This window comes from Erythrolamprus reginae, chromosome 10, assembly GCF_031021105.1.
Source record: "Erythrolamprus reginae isolate rEryReg1 chromosome 10, rEryReg1.hap1, whole genome shotgun sequence".
Lineage (NCBI taxonomy): Eukaryota > Metazoa > Chordata > Lepidosauria > Squamata > Dipsadidae > Erythrolamprus > Erythrolamprus reginae.
In genome coordinates this window covers 6,569,062-6,596,538 of record NC_091959.1, presented here as the reverse complement: position 1 = coordinate 6,596,538, position 27,477 = coordinate 6,569,062, and the positions used below count along the sequence as shown (strand labels likewise).

Here is a 27,477-nt window from a genome sequence, read left to right as displayed (position 1 = left end):
AAACAGGGCTGGAAAATGCAGGGAGAAGCCTCCGTGGGGCCTCTCTAGGAATCTCTTGGGAGGAAACAGGGCCTCCACCCTCCCTGTGGTTTCCCCAATCGCACACATTATTTGCTTTTACATTGATTCCTATGGGAAAAATGGCTTCTTCTTACAAACTTTTCTACTTAAGAACCTGGTCACGGAACGAATTAAGTTCGTAAGTAGAGGTACCACTGTATCTCTCTTTTGGAATTTTTAAAGCTGAAGTATCCACCTTTCTGGAGACCACAGGAATGTTGAGACTATCTTGGACACGATCATCCAACTGCAACCTCCCTTCCTTCCCATGTCAAGATGCCAGACAGGTTTTGAGCTGCTTTTAATACATTTTGAGTGCTGTACATACGAGAGGACAATAAAAAATAAAGTTCTCTCCCCATCAGAAGTCACAAATGCCCACTTGCGCAGGCCGTGTCTGCTTATACAAAGCTGAGCATGTTGGTGTGGCGTGCTCTCTAGTGCCAGCACTAGATTTTATTTTACAATTGGCACAGAGTATTACCAAAACAAAACGAAAAACAAAACAAAAACCCCAAACAAAAACAAAATTTGTGTTGTTAAATTAAGGATCTAGGTTCGGAACAACTTCCTAGATATCGCTAATAGCATCTGGCTGCTTGAGCCACTGGTCCAAATCCTCATGGGCAGAACGAGCAAAAGGTTCTAGGTTTTGTAGCTGCGCGGGAAGACATCTCCTGTAAAAACAAAGACATTATTATTATTATTATTTATTGGATCTGTATGCCGCCCCTCTCCACAGACTCGGGGCGGCTAACAACAGCAGTAAAACAGTACAACAAAATCCAATACTAAAAAAACCCAGTAAAAAACCCATTACATAAAAACCAATCATACATACAAACATACCATACATAAAATTGTAAAGGCCTAGGGGGAAAGAGGATCTCAATTCCCCCATGCCTGGCGGCAGAGGTGGATTTAAGCAGCTTACGAAAGGCAAGGAGGGTGGGGGCAATTCTAACCTCTGGGGGGAGTTGGTTCCAGAGGGTCGGGGCCACCACAGAGAAGGCTCTTCCTCTGGGTCCCGCCAAGCGACATTGTTTGGTTGACGGGACCCGGAGAAGACCCACTCTGTGGGACCTAACTGGTCGCTGGGATTCATGCAGCAGAAGGCGGTCCCTGAGATATTCTGGCCCGGTGCCATGAAGGACTTTAAAGGTCATAACCAACACTTTGAATTGTGACCGGAAACTGATCGGCAACCAATGCAGGCTGCGGAGTGTTGGAGTAACATGGGCATATTTGGGAAAGCCCATGATTGCTCTCGCAGCTGCATTCTGCACGATCTGAAGTTTCCGAACACTTTTCAGAGGTAGCCCCATGTAGAGAGCGTTAGAGTAGTCGAGCCTCGAGGTGATGAGGGCGTGAGTGACTGTGAGTAGTGACTCCCGGTCCTGAGATTCCAAAGCGTTTGCGCAACTGTGCAGTCTATCTGTTAGCCGTTCTCTCAGTGCACTCTTTGGAAATAATGGAAATATTATTTCCATTCTTCTTTGCTATATGTATTCTATTCTTTCATTGATATATTTTATTCCTATTTCTTCTCTTCTCTTCTTAAATATACTCTACTATGAGTATATCCTCTATAACCTTCATTATATATTTACTATATGTATTCCCAATATAACTCTCATTGTGCAATGGACAAAATCAATCGATCAATAAAAATAAATAAATGTATGACACCGGACCAGATTATCTCAGGGACCGCCTTCTGCTGCACGAATCCCAGCGACCAGTTAGGTCCCACAGAGTGGGTCTTCTCCGGGTCCCGTCAACTAAACAATGCCGCTTGGCGGGACCCAGGGGAAGAGCCTTCTCTGTGGCGGCCCCGGCCCTCTGGAACCGACTCCCCCCAGAGATTAGAATTGCCCCCAGCTCCCTTGCCTTTCGTAAGCTACTTAAAACCCACCTCTGCCGTCAGGCATGGGGGAACTGAGATACTCTTTCCCCCTAGGCCTTTACAATTTTATGCATGGTATGTCTGAATGTATGTTTGGTTTTTACTTTAATGGGTTTTTAATTGTTTTTACTATTGGATTATTGTGTATACTGTTCTATTATTGTTGTTAGCCGCCCCGAGTCTTCAGAGAGGGGCGGCATACAAATCCAATAAATCAAATCAAATCAAATCAACTCTCATTGTGCAATGGACAAAGTCAATTAATCAATAAAAATAAATAAATTTGCAAAAATGAGGGTTTATCCAAGTTGGCTCCCGAGTTATCAGCAGTTATTTCATAATTATTTCTTGCCTGGAAATATTGTCTTAGATCTTTCACGGGGAAACGGTTTCTGTGTGGTTCTTAGAAAACTAAAGTTGCATGAGTCACTATTAAAAAAATCAAACAAGGGAGACTTGGGGAGGGTTTTTTTTTAGGCTGGCAACTGACCAACTGTTGGTCAGTCACCATTATACCCTTTCTAGTAATAGAATAGTGAGCTCTTAACGGGTGACAGAAAAGTAGCTTAAAAGGAAATTCGTGAAGATGTATCATGTGTTCCTACTGTTTGTTTTGGCAGAGCTTTATCAGAAATACATCTCCCGAAGTCTTGTTTTTCAGTAATTAAACACCTTCTTGGCTGGATAGAAGGACACCTGGAATTATTGCCAACAAAGCAGGCTTAAGTTTAATCTGATACCGATGGTTGTTTTCTTTTCTTTGTGCCTTTGAGTTGGTGTTCTGATGTCTGCCTGGACACGTCGTGAAGTTTGCTTGGTGTAGTTTTGCAAAAGTGGTTTTGCTATTCCATCCTTCCTAGGGCCGAGGGACTGGCCTAAGATCACCCAGATACAGTGATACCTTGTCTTACAAACTTAATTGGTTCCAGGACGAGGTTCTTAAGGTGAAAAGTTTGTAAGACGAAACAATGTTTCCCATAGGAATCAATGGAAAAGCGATTAATGCGTGCAAGCCCAAAATTTACCCCTTTTGCCAGCCGAAGCGCCCGTTTTTGCACTGCTGGGATTCCCCTGAGGCTCCCCTCCATGGGAAACCCCACCTCTGGACTTCTGTGTTTTTGCGATGCTGTGATTTCACTGAGGCTCCCCTCACTGGGAAACCCCACCTCTGGACTTCCGTTGCCAGCGAAGCGCTCCTTTTTGCGATGCTAGGATTCCCCTGCAGCATCACAAAAACACAGAAGTCCGGAGGTGGGGTTTCCCATGGAGGGGATCCTCAGGGGAATCCCACAGAGCAAAACTGGGTGCTTCGCTGGCAATGGAAGTCCAGAGGCAGGGCATCCCAATGGTGGTGGTGGGTTTGTAAGGTGAAAATAGTTTGTAAGAAGAGGCAAAAAAATCTTAAACCCCGGGTTTGTATCTCGAAAAGTTTGTAAGACGAGGTATCACTGTATATACCTAAAATCACTATATATATATTTCCTGGTACAAGCTGATACAGGAGATGAGCCTGTAGCCTAGAGGCTAAGGCCACTGCCTTACGAGGCAGAGCCCCAGGTTCAAATCCCAGTAAGGGTGTGGCTACCTGATGAAGGCAAATAAGCCTGAAATAGATCTATAGATCTTTTCATTATCAGCAAAAATGTTACACACACACACACACACACACACACACACACGTTTGTTTGTGGTGAGCCACCCCGAGTCTACGGAGAGGGGCGGCATACAAATCTAATTAATTTATATATATATATAGATTTATCCTAGTCTCCCTTAATTTTCAAATTCAGCAAAAAAACATGTGACACACACACATACACACACACACACATATATATGATGGTCTTGGTATATTCGGGTTTCTTCCCGTGTAGGATTTGGAAATTTCTGGCGACGTTTCGATGAGGTCCACTCATCATCTTCAGGCTAGTGTTTCTGTCCTTGTTCTCAGGCGAACACTGCGAGACCTAAACTGCCTTCCGTCTATAAATACTGGTGGCTGGGTGTGGTTTGATGGCTCAGCAATTGCCTGCTTTGTAGAAACTTCCTGGTGAGTCAGTGGGGTAACATCTGGGGTCGTTGATGTAGCTGAAGTATGCTGATTAGTTAATGGTTGTTGATTAGGCGTGATATCCTGGGTAGTTGGAGCTTGCAGGCTACTTGATTGTTTTGCAATATGTGTTCTGAGTCTAGTTTCTGTTTTTTATGGCTAGGTTACGTTTGAGGGCTGGTTTCCAGATGTCTGGTAGGCGGGAGGTATCATCCCGCTTGTTCATATTTTGGGGATGTTTTTCTATCTCGATGGCTTCTAGCCCTCAAACGTAACCTAGCCATAAAAACAGAAACTAGACTCAGAACACATATTGCAAAACAATCAAGTAGCCTGCAAGCTCCAACTACACAGGATATCGCTGGCTGGGGAATTCTGGGAGTTGAAGTCCAAATATCTTCAAGTTGCCAAGGTTGGGGAACACTGCCATACACATTGAGCCTTTACAGATATACCTTTATATAACAAACTCCTTTAACCACGGATAATCCTCAGTTCATCTGGACATCCAAGCGGTTCACAATGTCTTTGTCCACATAGCGACAGAAGAGGAAGAGGAGGTTACTGGGGAGGTGAAGGGGTTCCACCATGGAGGTCTTGGGAACTTGAGAGAGCTCTCTTGCCACCAGAAGCACCAAGTCCACCCTGGGAAGAAGGACAACAGAGCAACCGTCGGTAACCCGGCCGTGACCAAGCCCACTGGACGAGGATGGTTTTGCTCACCAAGGGGGTCCTCACCATTTCTCCAAGTCTTTGTTATCAGGCTTTGGGGACGTATCCGAAGAGAGCCATCTCTCCCCTTGGCTTAAGAGCAGGTACAGCAGCGAGATGGCAAACTTGGGGAAGAAGGGGGGGAAGGTTAGAAACCCACTAAGGAAGCACCTGGATTCAACTTAGTCACTTATCACGAAGGGAAAAGTTTGAAGTATAGTGTTCCCTCGATTTTCGCGGGGGATGCGTTCCAAGACCGCCCGCGAAAGTCGAATTTCCGCGAAGTAGGGATGCGGAAGTAAATACACTATTTTTGGCTATGAACAGTATCCCAAGCCTTCCCTTAACACTTTAAACCCCTAAAGTGCCATTTCCCATTCCCTTAGCAACCATTCAGATTATTACTCACCATGTTTATTTATTAAAGTTTATTTAAAAAAATATTTATTAAAGGCAGACAAAAGTTTGGCGAGGACATATGACGTCATCGGGCGGGAAAAACCCACAAAGTATTTTTTAATTAATAGTTTTGAAAAACCGTGGTATAGACTTTTCGCGAAGTTTGAACCCGTGAAAATCGAGGGAACACTGTACATGCAACCTAGGATCAGGGGTGTCAAACACAGGGCCTGTTGGCCGGATTTGGCCTGTGGGGTGCTTAGATCTGGTCTGCAGGGTGCTTAGATCTGATCCATGGAGTGCTTAGATCTGTCCCGCGGGGAGTTTAGATCTGTTTGGTGGGGTGCTTAGATCTGTCCCGCAGGGAGCTTCGTTCTGGTTTGTGGGGTGCTTAGATCTGGTTGTGGGTGCTTAGATCTGTTTTGTGGGGTGCTTAGATCTAGTTTGTGGGGTGCTTAGATCTGGTTTGCGGGGTGCTTAGATCTAGTTTGCGGGGTGCTTAGATCTGGTTTGCGGGGTGCTTAGATCTGGTTTGTGGGGTGCTTAGATCTGGTTTGTGGGGTGCTTAGATCTAGTTTGCGGGGTGCTTAGATCTGGTTTGCGGGGAGCATAGATCTGGTTTGCGGGGTGCTTAGATCTGTTTGCGGGGTGCTTAGATCTGGTTTGCGGGGTACTTAGATCTGGTTTGCGGGGTGCTTAGATCTGGTTTGTGGGGTGCTTAGATCTAGCAAAAATGGAGCTTCGGAGGGGTTCATGCGAACTCTGTTTCACTGGCAGAGTCCTAGCAAAACAAACCTTGGCCACTCCCACCCCAGCCACGCCCACCCTGGCCACGCCTACCAGCCCCTGAGGTCAAACACACCCTGATGTGAGTCTCAATGAAATCAAGTTTGACACCCGCGACCTGGATGTTACTTGCGAAGAAAAACTTTCCAAAGATCGGCCAGATCTCACTCCGGGATGGATTCCACTCTTAATCTGGGCCCTCCCGTACCTGTTGCTGAAGACCAAAGCCAGGGGCTCCTGACGGACTCCGGCTGCAGCTGGGTGAGTTCCTGGAGGACATCCATCAACTCTCCAAATGTCAACCGTCCAATGGTGTCGCAGAGGGGGGTTGTAGAGGACAGAGAGGGCCTGACAGGGTCAAAAGGGGCAAGAACATATTATATACTTACATTACTTCCGGAACCGCCTTCTGCCCGACGAATCCCAGCAGCCAATAAGGTCCCACAGAGTTGGCCGTCTCCGGGTCCCGTTGACTAAACAATGTCGTCTGACGGGCCCCAGGGGAAGAGCCTTCTCTGTGGCAGCCCCGGCCCTGTGGAATCAACTCCCCCCGGAGATCAGAACCGCTCCCACCCTCCTTGCCTTTCGTAAGTTACTCAAAACCCACTTTTGTCGCCAGGCATGGGGTAACTAAGCTACCCCTAGGATATTATAGTTTTGTGCATGGTATGACTGAGCTGTATGGTTTTAATGTTATGGTGTTTAGATGTGTTTTAATGTATTGGATTTGTTATATTGTGAGCCGCCCCGAGTCCTCGGAGAGGGGCGGCATACAAATCTAATAAATAAATAAATAAATAAAATAAATACTGTTCTTAATATTTGTACACATTTTGTATTTGTTCAATTTGAGTTTTGTCTTATTTATTTATTTATTTTTCTTTATCTTTTTTTTTGGGGGGGGGGGGGTTTGGTATATGTATTTTGTGTTTGTGTTTTTTAATGATGGAAAACTTCTGAGTCCCAGGGGAAGGGCGGCAGAGAAATCAAATAAATAAACAAACAACAAACAAACAAATAAATAAAATTAATAAAGACTATTTAAAAAAATAAAGAAATTCAAACCGCTGGATTTGCATGCAAAGATTCCCTCTACGCGTGCTCTCCAAATAGTGGGATAAGGGCTAAAAACGGAAAGAGGTACCTCCTCCAGCAAATCTTTCTTGATAAGCACAGCTAGATGTTGCACAATGGTGACCAGAGTCCTCTTGGCTTGCTCTAGGGACAGGTGGGGCAGAAGCCGTGCCACTAACTGCTTCCCTTTTCCGACCAGTAGAATCTGTAAAAACTTCTCTCTGAAAGAAATATTTTATTTATTTATGCCGCCCAATCCCGAAAGACTCAGGGCAGCTTACATAAAATATAATACGGATACAAAAAGATACAAAGCATAGAAGAAGTCAATTATTATTATTATTATTATTATTTTATTATTATTATTATTATTATTATTATATGTCAATACAACACAGCAAACGAGATCACTATGCTGATTGCGTATTTCATCACCAGTCGGGCGCTTCCCAAGCATCTAGGACTGCGTGGTGTAGAGCGAATTATGTTTGCCGATCCCAGTAAAGCGGCCTTTTGCAATTGACAGATGGAGATTTTGTCAATTCCGATGGTTTTAAATGTCGCAATAGTAATAAATAATAATAATAATAATAATAATAATAATAATAATAATAATAATAATGGAATAATAATAATATTATTGGAACTTGTGCCGAACTACCATTTACCAGTGGCAAAGAACTTTGCCGAGACCAATAGGGAGCCAGTGCAGTTTGCGAGCGTAGGTGTTATATGGGTATACCAACATAAACCCATGACAGCTCTCGCGGCTGCATTCTGGATTATTTGCAGTCTCCGAATATAAATATTAAAAATAAACAGCATTTGTATTGGACTCACTCTTCCCCAGAATCCTCTTCAATTCCTCAGTGCTTGATAGAGGCGTTCTATCAACTGGAGACGTTTTTCCAGTAACTGGGGATGCATTTCTTCTGGGGCCTGATCCAGCTTCCGCCGAAGGTCCTCCATCTCCAGAAGCAGGAGGTAACATCTGTTTCCACAGCATATTTATTTTTTATGTATTATTCCATTTTTATGCCGCCCTTCCCCTTAGACTCAGGGCGGTTTACAACATGTTAGCAATAGCACTTTTTAAACAGAGCCAGCCTATTGCCCCCATAATCCAGGTCCTCATTTGACCACCTCGGAAGGATGGAAGGCTGAGTCAACCTTGAGCCGGTGATGAGATTTGAACCGCTGACCTGCAGATCTACAGTCAGCTTCAGTGGCCTGCAGTACAGCACTCTACCTGCTGCGCCACCCCGGCTCATCATATAAACATCAGCCAGGGCTTTTAATCTACCCAACCGTAAAACAGGACCAACGTAAGGAATAGCCAAGCAACTTACTTTCTCAATCTGGTACAGGACTTGTAGCCGTTGATTTCCGACCGCCTTGGAAAATAAAATAGGTGACATAAAAACATTTGAGCCACTTAGAAGAGAAGCTACCAGTGTACATAGAAACATAGAAACATAGAAGACTGACGGCAGAAAAAGACCTCATGGTCCATCTAGTCTGCCCTTATACTATTTCCTGTATTTTATCTTACAATGGATCTATGTTTATCCCAGGCATGTTTAAATTCAGTCACTGTGGATTTACCAACCACGTCTGCTGAAAGTTTGTTCCAAGGATCTACTACTCTTTCAGTCAAATAATATTTTCTCACGTTGCTTTTCATCTTTCCCCCAACTAACCTCAGATTGTGTCCCCTTGTTCTTGTGTTCACTTTCCTATTAAAAACACTTCCCTCCTGGACCTTATTTAACCCTTTAACATATTTAAATGTTTCGATCATGTCCCCCCTTTTCCTTCTGTCCTCCAGACTATACAGATTGAGTTCATGAAGTCTTTCCTGATACGTTTTATGCTTAAGACCTTCCACCATTCTTGTAGCCCGTCTTTGGACCCGTTCAATTCTGCCGTCAGTCTTCTATGTTTCTATGCAGATTCTTTTCCCTATTTTCTTCCCCCAAAACATAGGTGCATCTTATACTCCAGTGGGTCTTATACACTGACAAATACGGCAATATACCGCTTTCCAGGGCTTTCCAGACACTCTCTAAGCGGTTTACAGCCTCTTGCACCCAACAATCTTGGTCCTCATTTTACCCACCCTGGAAGGATGGAAGGATGGCTCCACCTTGAGCCTGGTGAGATTCGAACTGCCAAATTGCAGTCAGTTGGCAGAGGCAGCCCGCAGTACTGCACTCTAACCCAGAGCCTACGAAACATTTGCCAGACCCATCCTTGAATACAGTTCATCTGTCCGGAACCCATACCACATCTCGGACATCAACACCCTAGAAAATGTCCAAAGATACTTCACCAGAAGAGCCCTTCACTCCTCCACTTGAAACAGAATGCCCTACGAAAGCAGACTATCAATCCTTGGTCTTGAAAGCTTAGAACTACGACGCCTAAAACACGATCTAAATATTGCCCACAAAATCATATGCTGCAACATCCTGCCTGTCAATGACTACTTCAGCTTCAACCGCAACAACACAAGTGCACGCAACAAATTCAAACTTAATGTTAATCGCTCCAAGCTTGACTGTAAAAAATATGACTTTAGCAATCGAGTTGTCGAAGCGTGGAACGCATTACCGGACTCAGTAGTGTCAACCCCTAACCCCCAACATTTCTCCCTTAGACTCTCCACGATTGACCTCTCCAGGTTACTAAGAGGTCAGTAAGGGGTGTATGTAAGTGCACTAGCCTGCCTTTCGTCCCCTGTCCAATTGTCTCTCCTTATCTCATATCTCATATATCTTTTCTTCCTTTCATATATCTTCTCCTCTATTTTTATATCTTCTCTTTATATATAATACTTCATGTCTATTCTCTTCAATATGTATTGTGTATTGGACAAAATAAATAAATAAATTAAATAAAATAAATACACCCATGCGCCACTGAGGCTCACAAGATGCTTAAGACACGGACGTTATTTCCAACAATCTCTCTCTTTCCCCCAAAATATATATAAAGAGGCTCCGGATGGGAGAAACAATCGGGCACCTACCTGTTCCAGAGAGAAGTGAAACACGGCATCGATTGCCCTGCGGGGACTGTAGCAGGTGGACATGGCGACCTGTCCTAAGGATCCTGGAATCCGCACCACTGGCAAAGGAAGTCACTGTTAGGAGATGTTTGCGCATTTCCATGCCTTAGAGCAGTGATGGCGAACCTATGGCACGGGTGCCACAGGTGGTACACGGAGCTATATCTGCTGGCATGTGAGCCGTTGCCCTAGCTCAGCTGCAACATGCATGTGTGTGCCAGCCAACTGATTTTTGCCTTGCACAGAGGCTCTGGGAGGGCGTTTTTGGCTTCCAGAGAGCCTCCAGGGGGATGGAGAAGGGCGTTTTTACCCTCTCCTGGCTCCAGGGAAACCTTTGGAGCCTGGGCAGGGCGCAACACGAGCCTGCTGGGCTCACCAGAAGTTGGGAAACAGGCCATTTTCGGCCTGCAGAGAGCCTCTTGGGATGGGTGGGGAAAGCTGTTTTCGCCCTCCCCAGGCATTGAATTATGGGTGTAAGCTCTTTCAGCACCCAAGGACTCCCCCACCCCACATTGCACTGAACTTACCAGATTCATAGGTCTCCACTTTTTGGATATATGGGGTGACTAGTTTAGGGACCTCTGGTTTACTCCTGGCCGGGACTCCTCTCTCGGCTTGCTTGTGTTCCAGCTTGCGATAATATTCCTGAGGACAAGATAAGACCATTGGTCAACGGAGGAGGAGCCCAGAGCATATAAATCAGGGTTGTCTTTAGAACAGTGCCTTCCCAAAACCTTTTGGGCACCAGAAAGGTTTTTTTCCCCACGGACCGGAGGGGAACAGAAGTTGCCTTCAAAGGTTTTGGGAGCTTCATCCCCGCAAGTTTTGAAGAAGAGAATGGACTACCATTTGTTAGTAATGGTGAAGGGTCTGTGGCTTGGTTGAGGGAGTTGGACTAGAACAACCTTTAAGACTTGTGGGCTCTCCTTTTTAAAAATATTTTATTTTTAAATATTTTTTATAATTAAACATAAAAACTTCAATGCCTACATAAACAGGGTGTTCTCTGGGTACAGTTAATTTTGAGAAATAACAATATTCATAACATTAATAATGATGACATAATAATACTGGTAGTATTTGCTCATCCTTTTTAGTGAACCTTCCTTATGTAATTCATCACTGTCTTATGCTTTTAAATTTCCAATTTCTGTTTCAAGCATCCCTTGACTCCCTTATCTTCAGTTCCTTCCTTCACAACATCACTTCCAACCGAACAAGGATGGGCCTACATCTACAAGCCATCCATTGAGAACCTAAGAACCTAAGAAGAGCCATGCTGAATTGGACCAAAGCTCATTGAGTCCTAGTATTGTGTGATAGAGAAAATATTTTTTCCCTATCCACCTTTTCTATCCCATGCATGATTTTATACAATTCGATCAAGTCACCCCTTCAACGCCGTCTTTCAAGGCTGAAGAGACCAAGGCGTTGCAACCTGGTTTCATAAGGGAGGGGCTCCATTTCCTTGATCATTCTGGTTGCCCATTTTTGCACCTTTTCCAGTTGTATCCCAAGGTGCCCACCCCAGGTCCCACCGCTCCATGGATTCTCCCTACTCACCCCACAATTTTTCAGACGGACTCTACCTATTTCCTGTACTCACCTGGTAATAATAATCATCCCGCTGGGGTTTTTCGCTCTGCAGCTGTAACATTTGTACTTTGATCACCCAATCTTTTTCAACTGCAGTCATGAGACCAGAGAAAGAATCTACTTCTGGTGGCTGGGAGTCCATAGAGGGAAGTCTTGGAGGCAAACAGGAATGTGATCTACAAGATAAATTTTCAAACCTTTCAAACCCCCCCCCCCTCCACCGGTCCAAGAACTCAACTTCACCCAAAAAATAGATCCTCATTTTACTTTTTAACCCTCTGGGGAGATTTTGAAGGAACTCTAGAATCATCATGTAACCCAGCAGCCAGTCAGGATCCAGAGTTGGCCTTTTTCAGGTCCCTCAGCTAGACAATGCTGTCTTGTGTAGCCTAGGGGAAGAGCCTTCTCTGTGGTGGCCCCAGCCCTTTGGAACAAACCACCTCCAGAGATTCGCAGTGCCCCCACTCTCTCCGCCTTCCGCAAGGTTTTAAAAACCCACCTTTGCCGACAGGCTTGGGGCCATTGAGATTTAATATCTAGCCCTGGCCAATGTCTGAATGTATGGTGCATGATGGGGATGGATGGGATTAATTTTAAGTATTGGGGTTTTTAGAGTGTATTTTAATTTTGATTTCTTACATGTTTTGTTTTAACCTTTACTGTGAAACGTCCTGAGTCTAAGAAGAAGGGGGGCATAGAAGTCTAATAAACAGACAGACAAATAAATCTCACTTCCATCTGGTCAGCAAGCCACACCCACAAAAGAAGCCACTCCCACAGTCTGGTAGTAAATTTTTTTACAGCCCTTCACTGCCCATAGCCCTCATTGTGATCTGGGTAAGCGTGATTTGTCATAGAAACATAGAAGACTGACGGCAGAAAAAGACCTCATGGTCCATCTAGTCTGCCCTTATACTATTTCATGTATTTTATCTTACAATGGATCTATGTTTATCCCAGGCATGTTTAAATTCAGTTACTGGGAATTTACCAACCACGTCTGCTGGAAGTTTGTTCCAAGGATCTACTACTCTTTCAGTAAAATAATATTTTCTCATGTTGCTTCTGATCTTTCCCCCAACTAACTTCAGATTGTGTCCCCTTGTTCTTGTGTTCACTTTCCTATTAAAATAACAACAACAACCGCCCTGGCTTGGTCCCCTACCCCATTAATTACCTCGCTTCTTCTCCTCGGCGTCTTTGGGTCAGAAATCTCTGATGCAAAGGATGCAATTGGGTCATTGCGCCGGGCACGCTAAAAAAAAAACAGAAGACAAACGAGAGCAATCAATCTCAACTCTCTTCGGGGGGGGGGGGGAAGAAACCAAAGAGTTGTCTGAATCTTTGCTTACTTGATCTTCTGTTGGCTGCCACTCCGTGGGCTGAAGGTTGGCATTTCGTGGGCGTGGGTCAAACCCCATGTTGGGCTGCCGGCATTGGAGAAAAAGGGTTGGAACGGAGGTGGAGAAGGATACCCTGACATCTGGAGAGGGAATACGCTTGGGTTAGAACAGGGGTCTCCAACCTTGGCAATTTTAAGCCTGGTGGACTTCAATTCCCATAATATCCCACAGGGGTCTCCAACCTTGGCAATTTTAAGCCTAGTGGACTTCAACTCCCATAATATCCCACAGGGGTCTCCAACCTTGGCAACTTTAAGCCTGGTAAATCGCTTAGAGAGGGCTGTACAAGCACTGTGCATTGATATATAAGTCTAAACGCTAATGCTAAATGCTAAAAAAAGATGTTGAGACATTGGAAAAGGTTCAGAGAAGAGCAACTAAGCTGATCAAAGGCCTGGAGACTAAAACGTAAGAGCAACAGCTGCAGGATTTGAGTCTGGCTAATCTAAGGAAAAGAAGAATTAGGGGGTGACATGATAGCAGTGTTCCAGGATTTGAGGGGCTGCCACAAAGGGGTGGTGGTGGTGGTTTCAAATTATTCTCCAAAGCACCAGAAGGCGGGACAAGAAACAAGGGTTGGAAACTAATCCAATAGAAAAGCAACCAGGAATTAAGGAGAAACTTCCTAATAGTGAGGACAATTAACCAGTGGAACAGCTTGTCTCCAGAAATCGTGGGTGCGCCATCACTGCAGGTTTTCAAGAAGAAATAAGATAGACACTTATCTGAAATAGTATTCTCCTGCTTGAGCAGGGGGCTGGATTAACAACAACAACAACAACAACAGAGTTGGAAGGGACCTTGGAGGTCTTCTAGTCCAACCCCCTGCTTAGGCAGGAAACCCTACACTACTTCAGACAGATGGTTATCCAACATCTGCTTAAAAACTTCCAGTGTTGGAGCATTTGCAACTTCTGGAGGCAGGCTGTTCCACGGATTAATTGTTCTTACTGTCAGGAAATTTCTCCTTAGTTCTAAGTTGCTTCTCTCCTTGTTTAGTTTCCACCCATTGCTTCTTGTTCTACCCTTCAAATGCTTTGGAGAATAGACTGACTCCCTCTTCTTTGTGGCAACCCCTGAGATATTGCAAGACTGCTATCATGTCTCCCCTGGTCCTTCTTTTCATTAAACTAGCCATGCCCAGTTCTTCCAACCGTTCTTCATGTTTTAGAAAAGGGGAAGAGCCTTCTCTGTGGCGGCCCCGGCCCTCTGGAATCAACTCCCCCCAGAGATTAGAACAGCCCCTACCCTCCTTGTCTTTCACAAATTACTTAAGACCCACCTATATCGCCAGGCATGGGGGGACTAAGACATCCTCCCCCAGGCTTTTATACTTTATGTTTGGTATGTATGTGCTGTATGGTTTTAATTGCTGGGGTTTTATATATGTTTTTTTAATATTGGATTTGTTTTACTGCTATATTGTTTTATTATTGTTGTGAGCCACCCCGAGTCTTCGGAGAGGGGCGGCATACAAGTCCAATAAATAATAATAATAATAATAATAATAATAATAATAATAATAATAATAATTATTATTATTATTATTATTTAGATTTAGGTCCCTTCCAGCTCATTCATTCTATTCTAATTCTCACGTTACACCTGTAAGAGAGCTTGCTCATCTCACTCCTAACAGTTGTAAATCTGTTCATGCTGGCTAGGGAATTCTGGAAGTTGAAGCCCACATGCTCCCCCAGTTGTCAAGGTTGAGACACCGTCCCAGAGGTACAATATTCGAATTGCGTAGCGCATCACCTGACTAAGGCCAAACGGACGACGTATCCTGCGAGGTGGAGTGAACGGATAAGGTGGTCTTACGGAAGGTGACATCGGTGATGGTTGCTGAAAGACAGGAAGATAACCAGGCAGTGACAATTATCAAAAGCGAGAAGTAAAAATATATACACTGCTCAGAAAAAAATAAAAGGAACACTCAAAGAACCCATCCTAGATCTGAATGAATGAAATATCCTCATTGAATACTTTGTTCTGTACAAAGTTGAATGTGCACAACAGCAGGTGAAATTGATTGTCAATCAGTGTTGCTTCCTAAGTGGACAGTTGGATTTCACAGAAGTTTGATTGACTTGGAGTTATATTGTGTTGTTTAAGTGTTTCCTTTATTTTTTTTTGGAGCACTATAAAACTCAATCATACAGTATATAAAATGCACATTAAAACTAGAAAGTTAAATGCATTCAAGGAAAACCAGTGCAAGATGTTTTATTGATGGCACTTATCACCGGAAAGAATATAAAAAATGTTCTTGAATGTATTCCCTGTCAGTGATGGTGAACCTATGGCATGGGTACCAAAGAATTGCCCCCACCCTCCTTGCCTTTCATAAGCTCCTTAAAACCCACCTCTGTCGTCAGGCTTGGGGGAACTGAACTACCCTTTTCCTCCTAGGCCTATACAATTTATGCATGGTATGTTTGTGTGTATGTTTGGTTTTAAATAAGGGTTTTTAATTATTTTAAACATTAGATTTGTTATATGTTTATGTTTATGTTTATTAGATTTGTATGCCGCCCCTCTCCGTAGACTCGGGGCGGCTCACAACACAATAAAAACAGTTTATAACAAATCTAATAAGTTATAACATTAAGATATTTAAAAAACCCCATTATTAAGCAGACATGCATACAAGCATACCATACATAAATTTTATAGGCCCAGGGGAAATATTTCAGTTCCCCCATGCCTGACGACAAAGATGGGTTTTGAGGAGTTTACGAAAGGCAAGGAGGGTAGGGGCAGTCTAATCTCTGGGGGAAGCTGGTTCCAGAGAGTCAGGGCCGCCACAGAGAAGGCTCTTCCCATGGGGCCCGCCAAACGACATTGTTTAGTTGACGGGACCTGGAGAAGGACCACTCTGTGGGACCTAATCGGTCGCTGGGATTCGTGTGGCAGGAGGCAGTCTCGGAGATATTCTGGTCCAATGCCATGAAGGGCTTTAAACTTCATAACCAACACTTTGAATTGTGACCGGAAATTGATCGGCAACCAATGCAGATTGCGGAGTGTTGGAGTAACATGGGCATACCTAGGGAAGCCCATGACTGCTCTCGCAGCTGTTTACTACTATTGTTAGCCGCCCCGAGTCTACGGAGAGGGGTGGCATACAAATCTAATAAATAAATAAAATAAATGAAGGAAGGAAGGAAGGAAGGAAGAAAGAAAGAAAGAAAGAAAGAAAGAAAGAAAGAAAGAAAGAAAGAAAGAAAGAAAGAAAGAAAGAAAGAAAGAAAGAAAGAAAGAAAGAAAGGTGACATGCAGAGCCAGACGTGGTAGATAAATCCACAGTAACTGAATTGAAACATGCCTGGGATAAACATAGATCCATCCTAAGATAAAATACAGAAAGTAGTATTAGGGCAGACTAGATGGACCATGAGGTCTTTTTCTGCTGTCAGTCTTCTATGTTTCTATATCTGCTGGCACATGAGTGTTGCCCTAGCTCAGCTCCAACGAGCATGTGTGTGCCAGCCAGCTGATTTTTTGGCTTGCAGAGGCTCTGGGAGGGCGTTTAATGGTTTTAATGGATTTAATCCCCCTTTGAAAATCCGTAAAATAGTGAATCCGTGAAAAATGAACCGTGAAGTAGCGAGGGATTACTGTATTATATGCTGTGAGCCGCCCCGAGTCCTCGGAGAAGGGCGCCATACAAATCTAATAAGTAAATAAATAAAGTCAACTGTCTTATTATCCAGAAACATACAGTGGGGTTCCTGCTAGAATGCGGAGCTTCTGCAGAATCGAAAAGTTGGGTGAATCTGGAAATTCAAGAGATTTCTCTTACTTGGCGCATGAAACGCTGAGACGTGGCATTGAGAGTCCGCCCGCAGTAAGGCGCGCAGTGCACATCGGGGGGATCGAGGTAGCTGGTCCGCACGGGAGAAGCCAGGAAATCGAGATCGGGCCGGGGCCGAGACATCCTTTCTAAAGCCTGAAGGACAAGAAGTGACGGTCAACCGTGAATTGTGCAATTTGTTGGGATTACGGAAGTGGGGGCGTTGGCAGCAGGCGGCAAAAAAAAAACCAAATCAAAGGACGCAGATTAAAAAAAAAGTCAGGCAAAGCTTTGGTTGCATCTTGATTTCTTTTCGCCACGTCCTCTGGACACCTCCCTTGGAGACTACAACCGCAGGGTGGTTCACTCCCTGTTATTAAAACGCCGTATTACTGAACTTAGGTCCAAAATCATCTCTCGCAGTTTCTTCTCTGCACTCCTTCTTTCCTTCCACCCTTCCCCTTGACTCCTTCTTCTGTCAGGGTTCCAGGTCCTGTCCCCTCCACTTCCCTCTTTTCCTTTCCATCTTTCTTTCTTTTCTTTTTTCCTTCCTTCCTTCCTTTTTCCTTTCCTCTTTCTCCCTTTTTCCTTTCCTTTCCATCTTTCTTTCCTTTTTCTTTCTTTCCTCTCTTTTCCTTTCTTTTCCTTTCTTTCTTTCTTACATCCTCCTTTCCATTCCTTCCCTCTGTTCCTTTCCTTTCCCTCTCTTTCTTTTCTTTTTCTTTCTTTCCTTCCTTCCTTTTTCCTTTCCTTTCCTCTTTCTCCCTTTTTCCTTTCCTTTCCTTTCCAACTTTCTTTCCTTTTTCTTTCTTTCCTTTCTTTTCTTTTCTTTTTCTATTTCTTTTTCTTTCTTTCTTTCTTACATCCTCCTTTCCATTCCTTCCCTCTTTTCCTTTCCTTTCCCTCTTTCTTTTCTTTTCTTTTTCTTTCTTTCCTTCCTTCCTTTTTCCTTTCCTTTCCTTTCCTCTTTCTCCCTTTTTCCTTTCCTTTCCTTTCCATCTTTCTTTCCTTTTTCTTTCTTTCCTTTTTTTCTTCTTTTTCTATTTCTTTTTCTTTCTTTCTTTCTTTCTCACATCCTCCTTTCCATTCCTTCCCTCTTTTCCTTTCCTTTCCCTCTCTTTCTTTTCTTTTTCTTTCTTTCCTTCCTTCCTTTTTCCTTTCCTTTCCATCTTTCTTTTTCTTTCTTTCCTTTCTTTATCTTTTTCTTTCTTTCTTTCTTTCTCTCTCTCTTTCTTTCTTACATCCTCCTTTCCGTACCTTCCCTCTTTCCCTTTTCTTTCCATCTTTCTTTCCTTCTTTCTTTCTCTTTCTTTTTTCCTTCCTTCCTTCTTTCCCTCCCTTGCTCTTTTGTTCCTTTCCTTTCTCCTTTCCTCTCCTTCCTTCTGTCAGGGTTCGGAGTCCTGTCCTTCCCCTACATTGACATCTCTTCCCTTTTCCTTTCCTTTCCTCCTTCCCCTTCTCTCCTTCTCTCCTTCCTTCCTTCCTTCCTTCCTTCCTTCCTTCCTTCCTTCCTTCCTTCCTTCCTTCCTTCCTTCCCTTCCCTTCCCTTCCCTTCCCTTCCCTTCCCCCTTCCCTCCTTTTCCCTTTCCTTTTACCCCCGCTCCCCTCCCTATCCACACCAGGGTGTTCTCATTCTGAAAATAAGTCCCCCCGCCCAAATTCTGAGTAGCTTCAAATACTTCTAGATGCCTTCAAGCCAAAGCCAAAGCCCAGGTTCATACATGACTTTACATCATTGTCTGGTTTGTTTTGGACTTGCTGTGCTGGGTGACTCCAGCCGCCACCCTGCCTGATGGCTGCTTCAGTGTTGGACTCACACAGCCCATCCTGGTTCAGGGGGAATTTGTTGCAACGGACCTTAACCAAAACGGGTAGATGGTAGCGCCAGGCCTAAGCCAAACGGTTTTTGCTCTCAGGGGGGGCGGAGAAAGAAGGTTACCTGCATCATAGATAACGACGACGTGGTCCTCCTCAGAGTTGGACTCCACATACAACACTTTGAATGGGGCTGGAGTGGGGGGAAAGAGAGGCAAAGGTGAGAAGAGAGACAAAAACCTCAGCTTCAACCACAACAACACAAGAGCACACAACAGATTTAAACTTAATATTAACCGCTCCAAACCTAACTGTAAAAAATATGACTTCAGTAACTGAGTTGTCGAAGCGTGGAACTCATTATCGGACTCCATAGTGTCATCCCCAAACCCCCAACACTTTACCCTTAGATTATCTACGGTTGACCTATCCAGATTCCTAAGAGGTCAGTAAGGGGCGAGTACAAGTGCACTAGAGTGTCTTCCGTCCCCTGTCCTATTGCTCTCCTATATCTCCTATACCTTTCTTCTATTCCTATATCTCTTCTTCTATTCTTTCATTGATATGTTCTATTACTATATCTTCTTTTCTATTCCTTCATAGATATATTTTACTCTGAGTATCTCCTCTATAACCTTCATCATGTATTTTACTATGTGTATATATATAGATATACCCACTAAAATCCTCATTGTGCATTGGAATGAATGAATGAATGAATGAATGAATGAATAAATAAATAAATAAAATTACTGCGGAGCAATTGGTACAGCGAAGGCATTCTAGTCTGCTTCTACTGCCCATTTTGTTACTCATTTAGAGAGGCAGTTCGGTCAAACTTGGAGACGTTAAGTTCTAGTTCCATCTTGACTTTGGACCAATCACCAGGAGATGGTGAGTTCTAGGCCCTGAAAAGAGCGATGACCATTTTTTCATACTTATATGTCCAGTGCAGCATCCACCCTCCGCCTTTTAATTATGAATGTATTTATTTTTTAAAATAATTTAATTAAAAAATATATATTTTTTGCAATATCTTAATTTTTATTTTGTTCACAGCTGAACGCCCCCCTCCCTCGGATGGATCCATTCAACAGCAATCCTTTCCTCTAAAACCCCACCTAGCCCTTGCCTTCTCCATCCCTTTCTTTCACTTCTTTCCAATAATACATATTTATTGGAAGGGGAAGGGCAGAAGAAACACCAACTACAGTGGTACCTCAAGATACGAACCCCTCGTCTTACGAACAACTTGTGATACGAACCCGGGGTTCAGAAAAATTTTGCCTCTTCTTACGAACTTTTTTCGAGTTACGAACCGGCGTTCGGAGACTGCTGGGAAGCCGCGCGGCTGTTTTAAAAGGTGACAGCCGGGCGGTGGGGCTTCCCAGAAGCCTCCCGAACGCCGGTTCGTAACTCGAACAAAGTTCGTAAGAAGAGGCAAAATGTTTCTGAACCCCGGGTTCGGTTCGGGAGGTTGCTGGGAAGCCCCCCAGCCCGGCTGTCACCTTTTAAAACAGCTGCGCCGCTTCCCAGCTGTCTCCCGAAGCCGAATGCGGAAGTTCAGCTTTAGCGTTCGGCTTCAGGAGACAGCTGGGAAGCGGCGCGGCTGTTTTAAAAGGTCGCAGCCGGCCTCGCTGTTTTAAAAGGTCGCAGCCGGCCTCGCTGTTTTAAAAGGTCGCAGCCGGCCTCGCTGTTTTAAAAGGTCGCAGCCGGCCTGGGGGGCTTCCCAGCACCCCCCGAACCCCGAACCCGGGTTCGGGGGGGTGCTGGGAAGCCCCCCAGGCCGGCTGTCACCTTTTAAAACAGCCGCGCCGCTTCCCAGCAGTCGCCGAAAGCTGTTTTTTTGCGGGGGTTTTTTTGGTTGCACGGATTAATTGACTTTACATTGTTTCCTATGGGAAACAATGTTTCATCTTACAAACCTTTCGTCTTACGAACCTCCTCCTTGCACCAATTAAGTTCGTATCATGAGGTATTACTGTATCTTACCAAATAATCGGAAGTAAAATCTGAAAGATTGCTGGCCACTTTGCAATCCAGAACAGCCGAATCTTCTTTCTGCAAAAGAGAAAAGAGGGGATTCAAAGAAAGGAAATCACAAAAATTGGCACTAAGGGGATACAGGATCTCCTAAATAAAAAACGAACACTTACAAAATTACTGTAATTTTTTAGAGTGTAGGACACACTGGAGTATATAAGACACACCTTCGTTTTGGGGGAGAAAAATAGGAGGGGAAAAATTTCCCTGCCAAGTATTCATCTGGCTAGCATCCTTAGTCTGGTCAGCTTCAGTATTTTATTATTTTATTATTTTATTATTTTATTTTATTTTATTTTATTTTATTATTTTATGTTATTTTATTTTATTATTTTATTTTATTTTATATTATTTTATTTTATTTTATTTTATGGGATTGAGTAAATTGACTGCTTTTTAATGTAACGAGATTTTAGATTATAGTTTTAACTATTAGATTTGTATACGTGTTGTTTTTTGTACTGTATTTTGTGAGCCGCCCCGGGTCTTCAGAGAGGAGTGGCATACAAATCTAATAAATAATAATAATAATAATAATAATCATTAATAATAACAATTAATAAATAACCATTACTAATAATCATTATTATTATTATTATTATTATTAATAATAATAATAATAATAATTATTATTATTATTAATAATAATAATAATAATTAATAATAATCTTGAGAGGTTCTCTCCAAGGAAGTTCCCCCAGGGTTTCCTTCTCCTCACCTCCAGCAGACGGTGACTGCGTAAGGCAATCACGACGGCTGGATCTTCCAAATCGTGCAGTTCTCCTGCAGTCTTACTCATAGGCTCCTCTCCCCAGTCGGCCGTGTCTTCTTCTTCTTCTTCTTTCTCTACCTCCATGGCCCCGTAAGCAAACTGGGTCTGAGACTCTTGGCGAGGACTTTCCTCTTCTTTCCCATCTTCTAGCGTCAGTTCCATGTCTGAAGTTCCAGCCTCCTCTTCTCCTCCAGCAGCATCGACCACCTCCCTTTCCTCGGGGTCAACCACAGCCACTTTCTCAGGTTCCTTTGTCAAATCCTTTGCCTTGTGGTCTTCAGGGTAGGCTTGGAAAGCAAGGGAACAAACATCTAGGTCAGTGATGGCGAACCTACGGCATGGTTGCCACAGGTGGCACATGTGAGCCGTTGCCCTAGATCAGCTCTAATAGAAACATAGAAACATAGAAGTCTGACGGCAGAAAAAGACCTCCCGGTCCATCTAGTCTGCCCTTATACTATTTCCTGTGTTTTAACTTAGGATGGATCTATGTTTATCCCAGGCATGTTTCAATTCAGTTCCTGTGGATTTATCTACCACGTCTGCTGGAAGTTTGTTCCAAGGATCTACTACTCTTTCAGTAAAATAATATTTTCTCGTGTTGCTTCTGATCTTTCCCCCAACTAACTTCAGATTGTGTCCCCTTGTTCTTGGGTTCACTTTCCTATTAAAAACACTTCCCTCCTGGACCTTATTTAACCCTTTAATATATGTCCCCCCTTTTCCTTCTGTCCTCCAGACCAGTGTTCCCTCTAATTTTTTTGGGGGGTGGGCGGAAAAGTATAGTGTCTGAGCGGCAGTCCCTTCGGGACTGGGCCGCACAGAAATAATAAACAAACAAACAAACAAACAAACAAACAAACAAAAACCCACCCTGTTTTGCCTCAGAGAACTTCAAAATAAAATACTGTACTGTATAAGTGAGCTCATAATAGGGCAACTCTATCAATATCAAAATGCCACTTAAATAGTTGAGCTAGTTTCAAACTAGATTTTGATTTTCTTTCTCTCTTCCTTACTCCCATTCTTTTTCTTTCTCTTTTCCTTCCTCTCTTTTTTCTATCTGTTTCTCTCTCTTCCTCTCTCTCTCCTTCCCTCTCACTCTTTCCCTCTCGGCTTCTGGGCAGGTTTGGAAAACTCTGAGTTGATGATGATTTTTAAGTGAGCGATTGCTCACTGCTCAGCTTAGAGGGAACTATGCTCCAGACTACTGTATACAGATTGAGTTCATTAAGTATTTCCTGATACGTTTTATGCTTAAGACCTTCCACCATTCTTGTAGCTTATGTTTATTTTTATTATTTTTATTTTATTTATTTCTTAGTTTTGCCCAATACACAATAAAACAATGTATTAAAGAAAGAATAGAAGAGGAAAATATAGGAATAAAATATAACTATGAGAGAATAGCAGAAAAGATATAGGGAGAGAAGAGAAGATATAGGAGATATCTCCCCCGGGCCTATATAATTTATGTGTGGTATGCTTGTGTGTATGTCTGCTTAATAATGGGGTTTTAAAAAAATATTTTAAATTGTAAATTATTAGATTTGTCATGAACTATTTTATTTTGTTGTGAGCCGCCCCGAGTCTACGGAGATGGGTGGCATACAAATCTAATAAATAATAATAATAATAATAATAATAATAATAATAATAATAATATAGGAGAGACTATAGGACAGGGGACGAAAGGCACACTGGTGCACTTATGTACGCCCCTTACTGACCTCATAGGAACCTGGTAAGGTCAATCATGGATAGTCTAAGGGTAAAGCGTTGGGGGTTAGGGGATAATACTACGGAGTCCGGTAGTGAATTCCACGCTTCCACAACTCAATTATTAAGTCGTATTTTTTACTGTCAAGTTTGCAGTGGTTAATATTAAGCTTGAATCCGTTTTGTCCTCTTGTGTTGTTGTGGTTGAAGATGAAGTAGTCGTTGACAGGCAGGACATTGCAGCATGTTATCTTGTGGGTATTGAATTATGGGTGTTGGGACTCGTGCATGTGCAATAGCACGCACACACACACGCTTTCGGCACTCGAGGGAAAAAAGGTTCGCCATCACTGGTCTAGGTCAATGATGGTGAACCTTTTTTGATCCGTGTGCCAAAACAGGTGTGGGTATGTGTGTGTTAGCATGTGTGCATGCGCCCACACACCCCCTTCCACCCACACATGCGCACACCCCCGCGCTGCCCCCCCCACGCATGCACACAGGCCTTTCTGAAGTCTGGCAGGCTAAACGGGCAAAATGGAAGTTCAGGAAAACAACTTCCGGTTTGCCGATATGCTGTTTTTTTGCACTCCGGAGGGTTCAGGGAAGCTTCCTGAAGCTCCGAAGTACGGAAAACAGCACCACCGGTGTTGTGGTTAGCTCTGGCCCAGCTCCTGCCCCAAGGACTGTGGGTGTGGGGGAGACATCCACATGCTGCAGGCCTGTTTTGCCCCCAGTGGAATCTGATGATGAAGGCTCCTCTGACCAAGAAGACATGAGTGACAGGGAAGAGGAGAGTGGGGCAGACAGCTCAGAAGGAGATCAATTATCTAGCTCCTCCTTGGATTCAGAACAAGAGTTAATGATACAGCCACGCAAGCGGAGAGCGATACATAGACAACAACAACTGAGAGATTATTATCAAAGAAAATGAGGCCACCTGTGGTTGGGTGGGGCTGTGGTGATTAGTGAGGCTGCTATAAATAGCAGCCTGTGGGTTTGGCCATTGTGGAGGATTATCTGATCATTGTGTTTCGTGCCTGCTTTACTGACTTTGACTTTTTGTGTGCTGATTTTTCCCCGCTTTGAAACTAAACCAGAGCAAAGTGTGTTTCACTTTGTGAAAGAAGGACTGTGAATTGCCTCACAGCTGCACGCTAAGTATCACAGAACTGATAAGAGACTTGTACAAATTACCAGTTTGTTTGGAGCGAGTGCTCTTGGCTATACCAAAAGAGGGCTTAGTTTAAGTGAATTTTCATTATAAAGAACATTGTTTTGAATTTTCAAACGTGTGTGTCTGAAATTTGTACCTGTGAATTTTTGGGAGGAGTCTACCAGAGAGCTCAACAGAACAACCGGCAAACAGGAAGTTTGGGAAACGCACTTCCGGTTTGCTCATTGTGCTGTTTTTTGTGCTCCAGGGCTCTGGGAAGCTTCCCCGAACTTTCCGGAGTGTAAAAAACAGCACAACAGCAAACTGGAAGTGCGTTTTTCCTTACTTCCAGTTTGTCTGTTGGGCAACATTTTTGTCTCCGAGGCTTCAAGGAAGCTTCCCTGAAGCTTCCAGAGGGCAAAACTGCCTTTCCCAAGGCCGAAAATCAGCTGGCCAGCCCACACATGCACGTTGGAGCTGTAACATGGCAATATCTCACGTGTCCTTCGATATGGCTCCATGTGCCCCCTGTGGCACGCATGCCACAGGTTCACCATCACGGATCTAATAAACATAGAAACATCCTTGTGCTAAAAGGGTAGGCCTGTAATTACAATTACAATTGTAATGACTAGCCTGTAATTGCAATTACAATTACAACTCTTACATTATCATTCTAAGTAAGATTTGACACGATAAAGGTCCTCAGCTCAATCCATCTTCTTTTCTGTACGCCTTTGCTAATTAATTAATTACTAATTAATTTCAGGATTTGTTGATATTACTAGATCCCTTTAGTTGTTGAAGGGGTTAAAGGTGGAAGATTGTCCTCCTTATATACCTTAGTGATTAAATTCATGTAAAAGTAGCATTCATATACTGCTCAAAAAAATAAAGGGAACACTCAAATAACACATCCTAGATTTGAATGAATGAAATATTCTCATTGAATACTTTGCTCTGTACAAAGTTGTATTTGCACAACAGCATGTGAAATTGACTGTCAATCAGTGTTGCCTCCTAAGTAGATAGTTTGATTTCACAGAAGTTTGATTTACTTGGGGTTATATTGTGTTAAGTGTTCCCTTTATTTTTTTGAGCAGGGAACCAAACTACTTTTTTATATAATAAAAGAGCAATAACAAGAGAAAATATGAAATAATTGAATAATGACAGACTGCATCTTAATATAAATGTACTATTATTAGAAACACATAAGTTGGTTGAATGTACTAACTATGATTCATTTTATTATGTACAATTTATTTATTTATTAAATACCCAGATGCTACATTGTTCATGCATTGATATATTTGTTAAAAAGATAAAAAACTTGGGGGAAACCAGGTTGCTTAGCTTAGTAACCAGGTTAATGTGCTCCTTGAACTTAACCACTATTTAACTTGGAAGGAGTCATTTTCAATTTTTCATATACTGTACTGTATAGTTGTAATTTGGCCATGTTGTACCCAGTTGAATACAGCAAACATTTCTATGAAACTCAATTGTTACCAGGCATGTTTTCATATTTACAGATACTGTATATTAATATACAGGCATTTAACATCTTTAATGGACCTCCCTTCTTAAAAAAATAAATTGGGTGCAAATTGAAAATCATTCTTGCATAAGACCATATATAATTTTGTATTGCATCCAAGATTTGGGTTTCCCTTTCACAAAGCTCTATTTTAACTTGGTCTATAATGGTCAGTATTAAATATATTGCTTATTGCTAGCAATTTGTATTATAGTATTGTATATCCATCCTCAAGTGCCATAGGGATAATTATCCACACCTTTTAAAGAATGTTACATTCTCAGACTGAAGCACATAGGCACATATATTTGAACAGCTTCCCTCCAGAAGTTGTGAAGGCTCCAACACTGGAAGTTTTTAAGCAGATGTTAGATAACCATCTGTCTGAAGTAGTGTAGGGTTTCCTGCCTAAGCAGGGGGTTGGACTAGAAGACCTTTAAGGTCCCTTCCAACTCTATTGTTGTTGTTATTATCTGTTATTTATGCTTTATATTATTTTAAAGAAAAAAAGAAAGAAAATTCAATTATACCAGCTTTGGTTCTCTTTTCTCCTGCTGTACTATTTCATTACAAGCTCTCTACTCCAACCAGGATTTGCTGTTCCAAGTATGCTTTACCTGAAGTGAATGTTAAATTAATGTATAAATCAATTTCATCCTCTTCAGTTGCTTTGTCAGTCGCTGCTTCTTCCCCTGTGTCCTCCTCCATCATGAAGTAATCCTCTAGGATCTGATTTAAACAAACAAACAAAATGGAACCCCATGCATTTAAATTACTCCTTGGAAAATAGGAAATTTTGACCAGAAACTAAACCTGGGCCAGTTCCAAAAAGTTTAAACTCCTAATTTTGCCAGAAATAGCGGTTTGTACTGACGCAGCATCACCGCCGAGTTACTACTACCGGTAACTATACTAGCAGTACGGTATTTCAAATTCCTCTCCAAAGGTTAAGAGTCTCAGTAATTCCCCCCCTTCCTTTTATATTCCAGCCCTAGTTTACTACCCAAAGTCTCTGCTGAGAAAGGATAAGCCCCATTCTTGTATAGTCTCCAGCAGCCACAAGGAGGAGTAATTCCCATTTAGGAGGGAGGGAGGCGAAGGAGAAGAGGAGGAGGAACAACTAACTCCGTGCGTAAAGAGAACCGCTCGCCCTGCGCGCGACATCCTCGGATTTACGCGCTCTCTTCTAGAATCCAGGAATAAAGTCTTTACTACTCCCAACCGCACGGGACACAGCTACTCCGGGGAAATGCACTGCTCCAACCGTACATTTATTTACTACTCAAGCGTAGTACTGAAATGCAGAAGCAAAGCGCGCCGGGGGAGTTCGTAGCTTCCCCGAAAAGGTAGCCAAAGGTTGCGCAACAAGATTGCAACCAAGATTACGGCCAGCCCGGTTTGGGAAGCCGCCTAGGCTTAGTACAGTATAGCGTTTCTCCAACGGGCTCCAGCCATCCACCGGCTCGCCCGCGGAGCCTCGGCGGCCCTGAGTGCTTACCACGTCCGGCGCCCCTGCGCCTTCGCCTCCTTCGGCCATGGGGTCTTTGGAGCGCCTTCGCTCGGCAGCGGTCACTCCCTGCG

General features: G+C 43.2%; 2 protein-coding genes across 2 annotated transcripts in view; both read right to left on the bottom strand.

Moving 5' to 3' along the window:
- SNX1 (sorting nexin 1) overlaps window positions 1-4,229 on the bottom strand; it is a 24,635-nt gene extending 20,406 nt beyond the window's left edge. Inside the window, exon 1 of the mRNA XM_070762772.1 lies at window positions 4,185-4,229. Within this exon, the coding sequence (XP_070618873.1) occupies window positions 4,185-4,229 (45 nt within the window). The remainder of the gene's footprint in view (window positions 1-4,184) is intronic.
- Window positions 347-27,477, bottom strand: PATL2 (PAT1 homolog 2). Its single transcript, XM_070762072.1, is given in 20 exon segments — window positions 347-737; window positions 4,472-4,661; window positions 4,755-4,856; window positions 6,124-6,260; window positions 7,057-7,207; window positions 7,827-7,849; window positions 7,851-7,974; window positions 8,334-8,380; window positions 10,018-10,115; window positions 10,584-10,701; window positions 11,663-11,804; window positions 12,830-12,907; window positions 13,005-13,135; window positions 14,814-14,900; window positions 16,861-17,007; window positions 18,791-18,859; window positions 20,659-20,727; window positions 21,428-21,768; window positions 26,514-26,625; window positions 27,395-27,477. Coding segments are annotated over 19 exon segments (2,169 nt in total). The 5' UTR covers window positions 27,434-27,477; the 3' UTR covers window positions 347-737; window positions 4,472-4,507.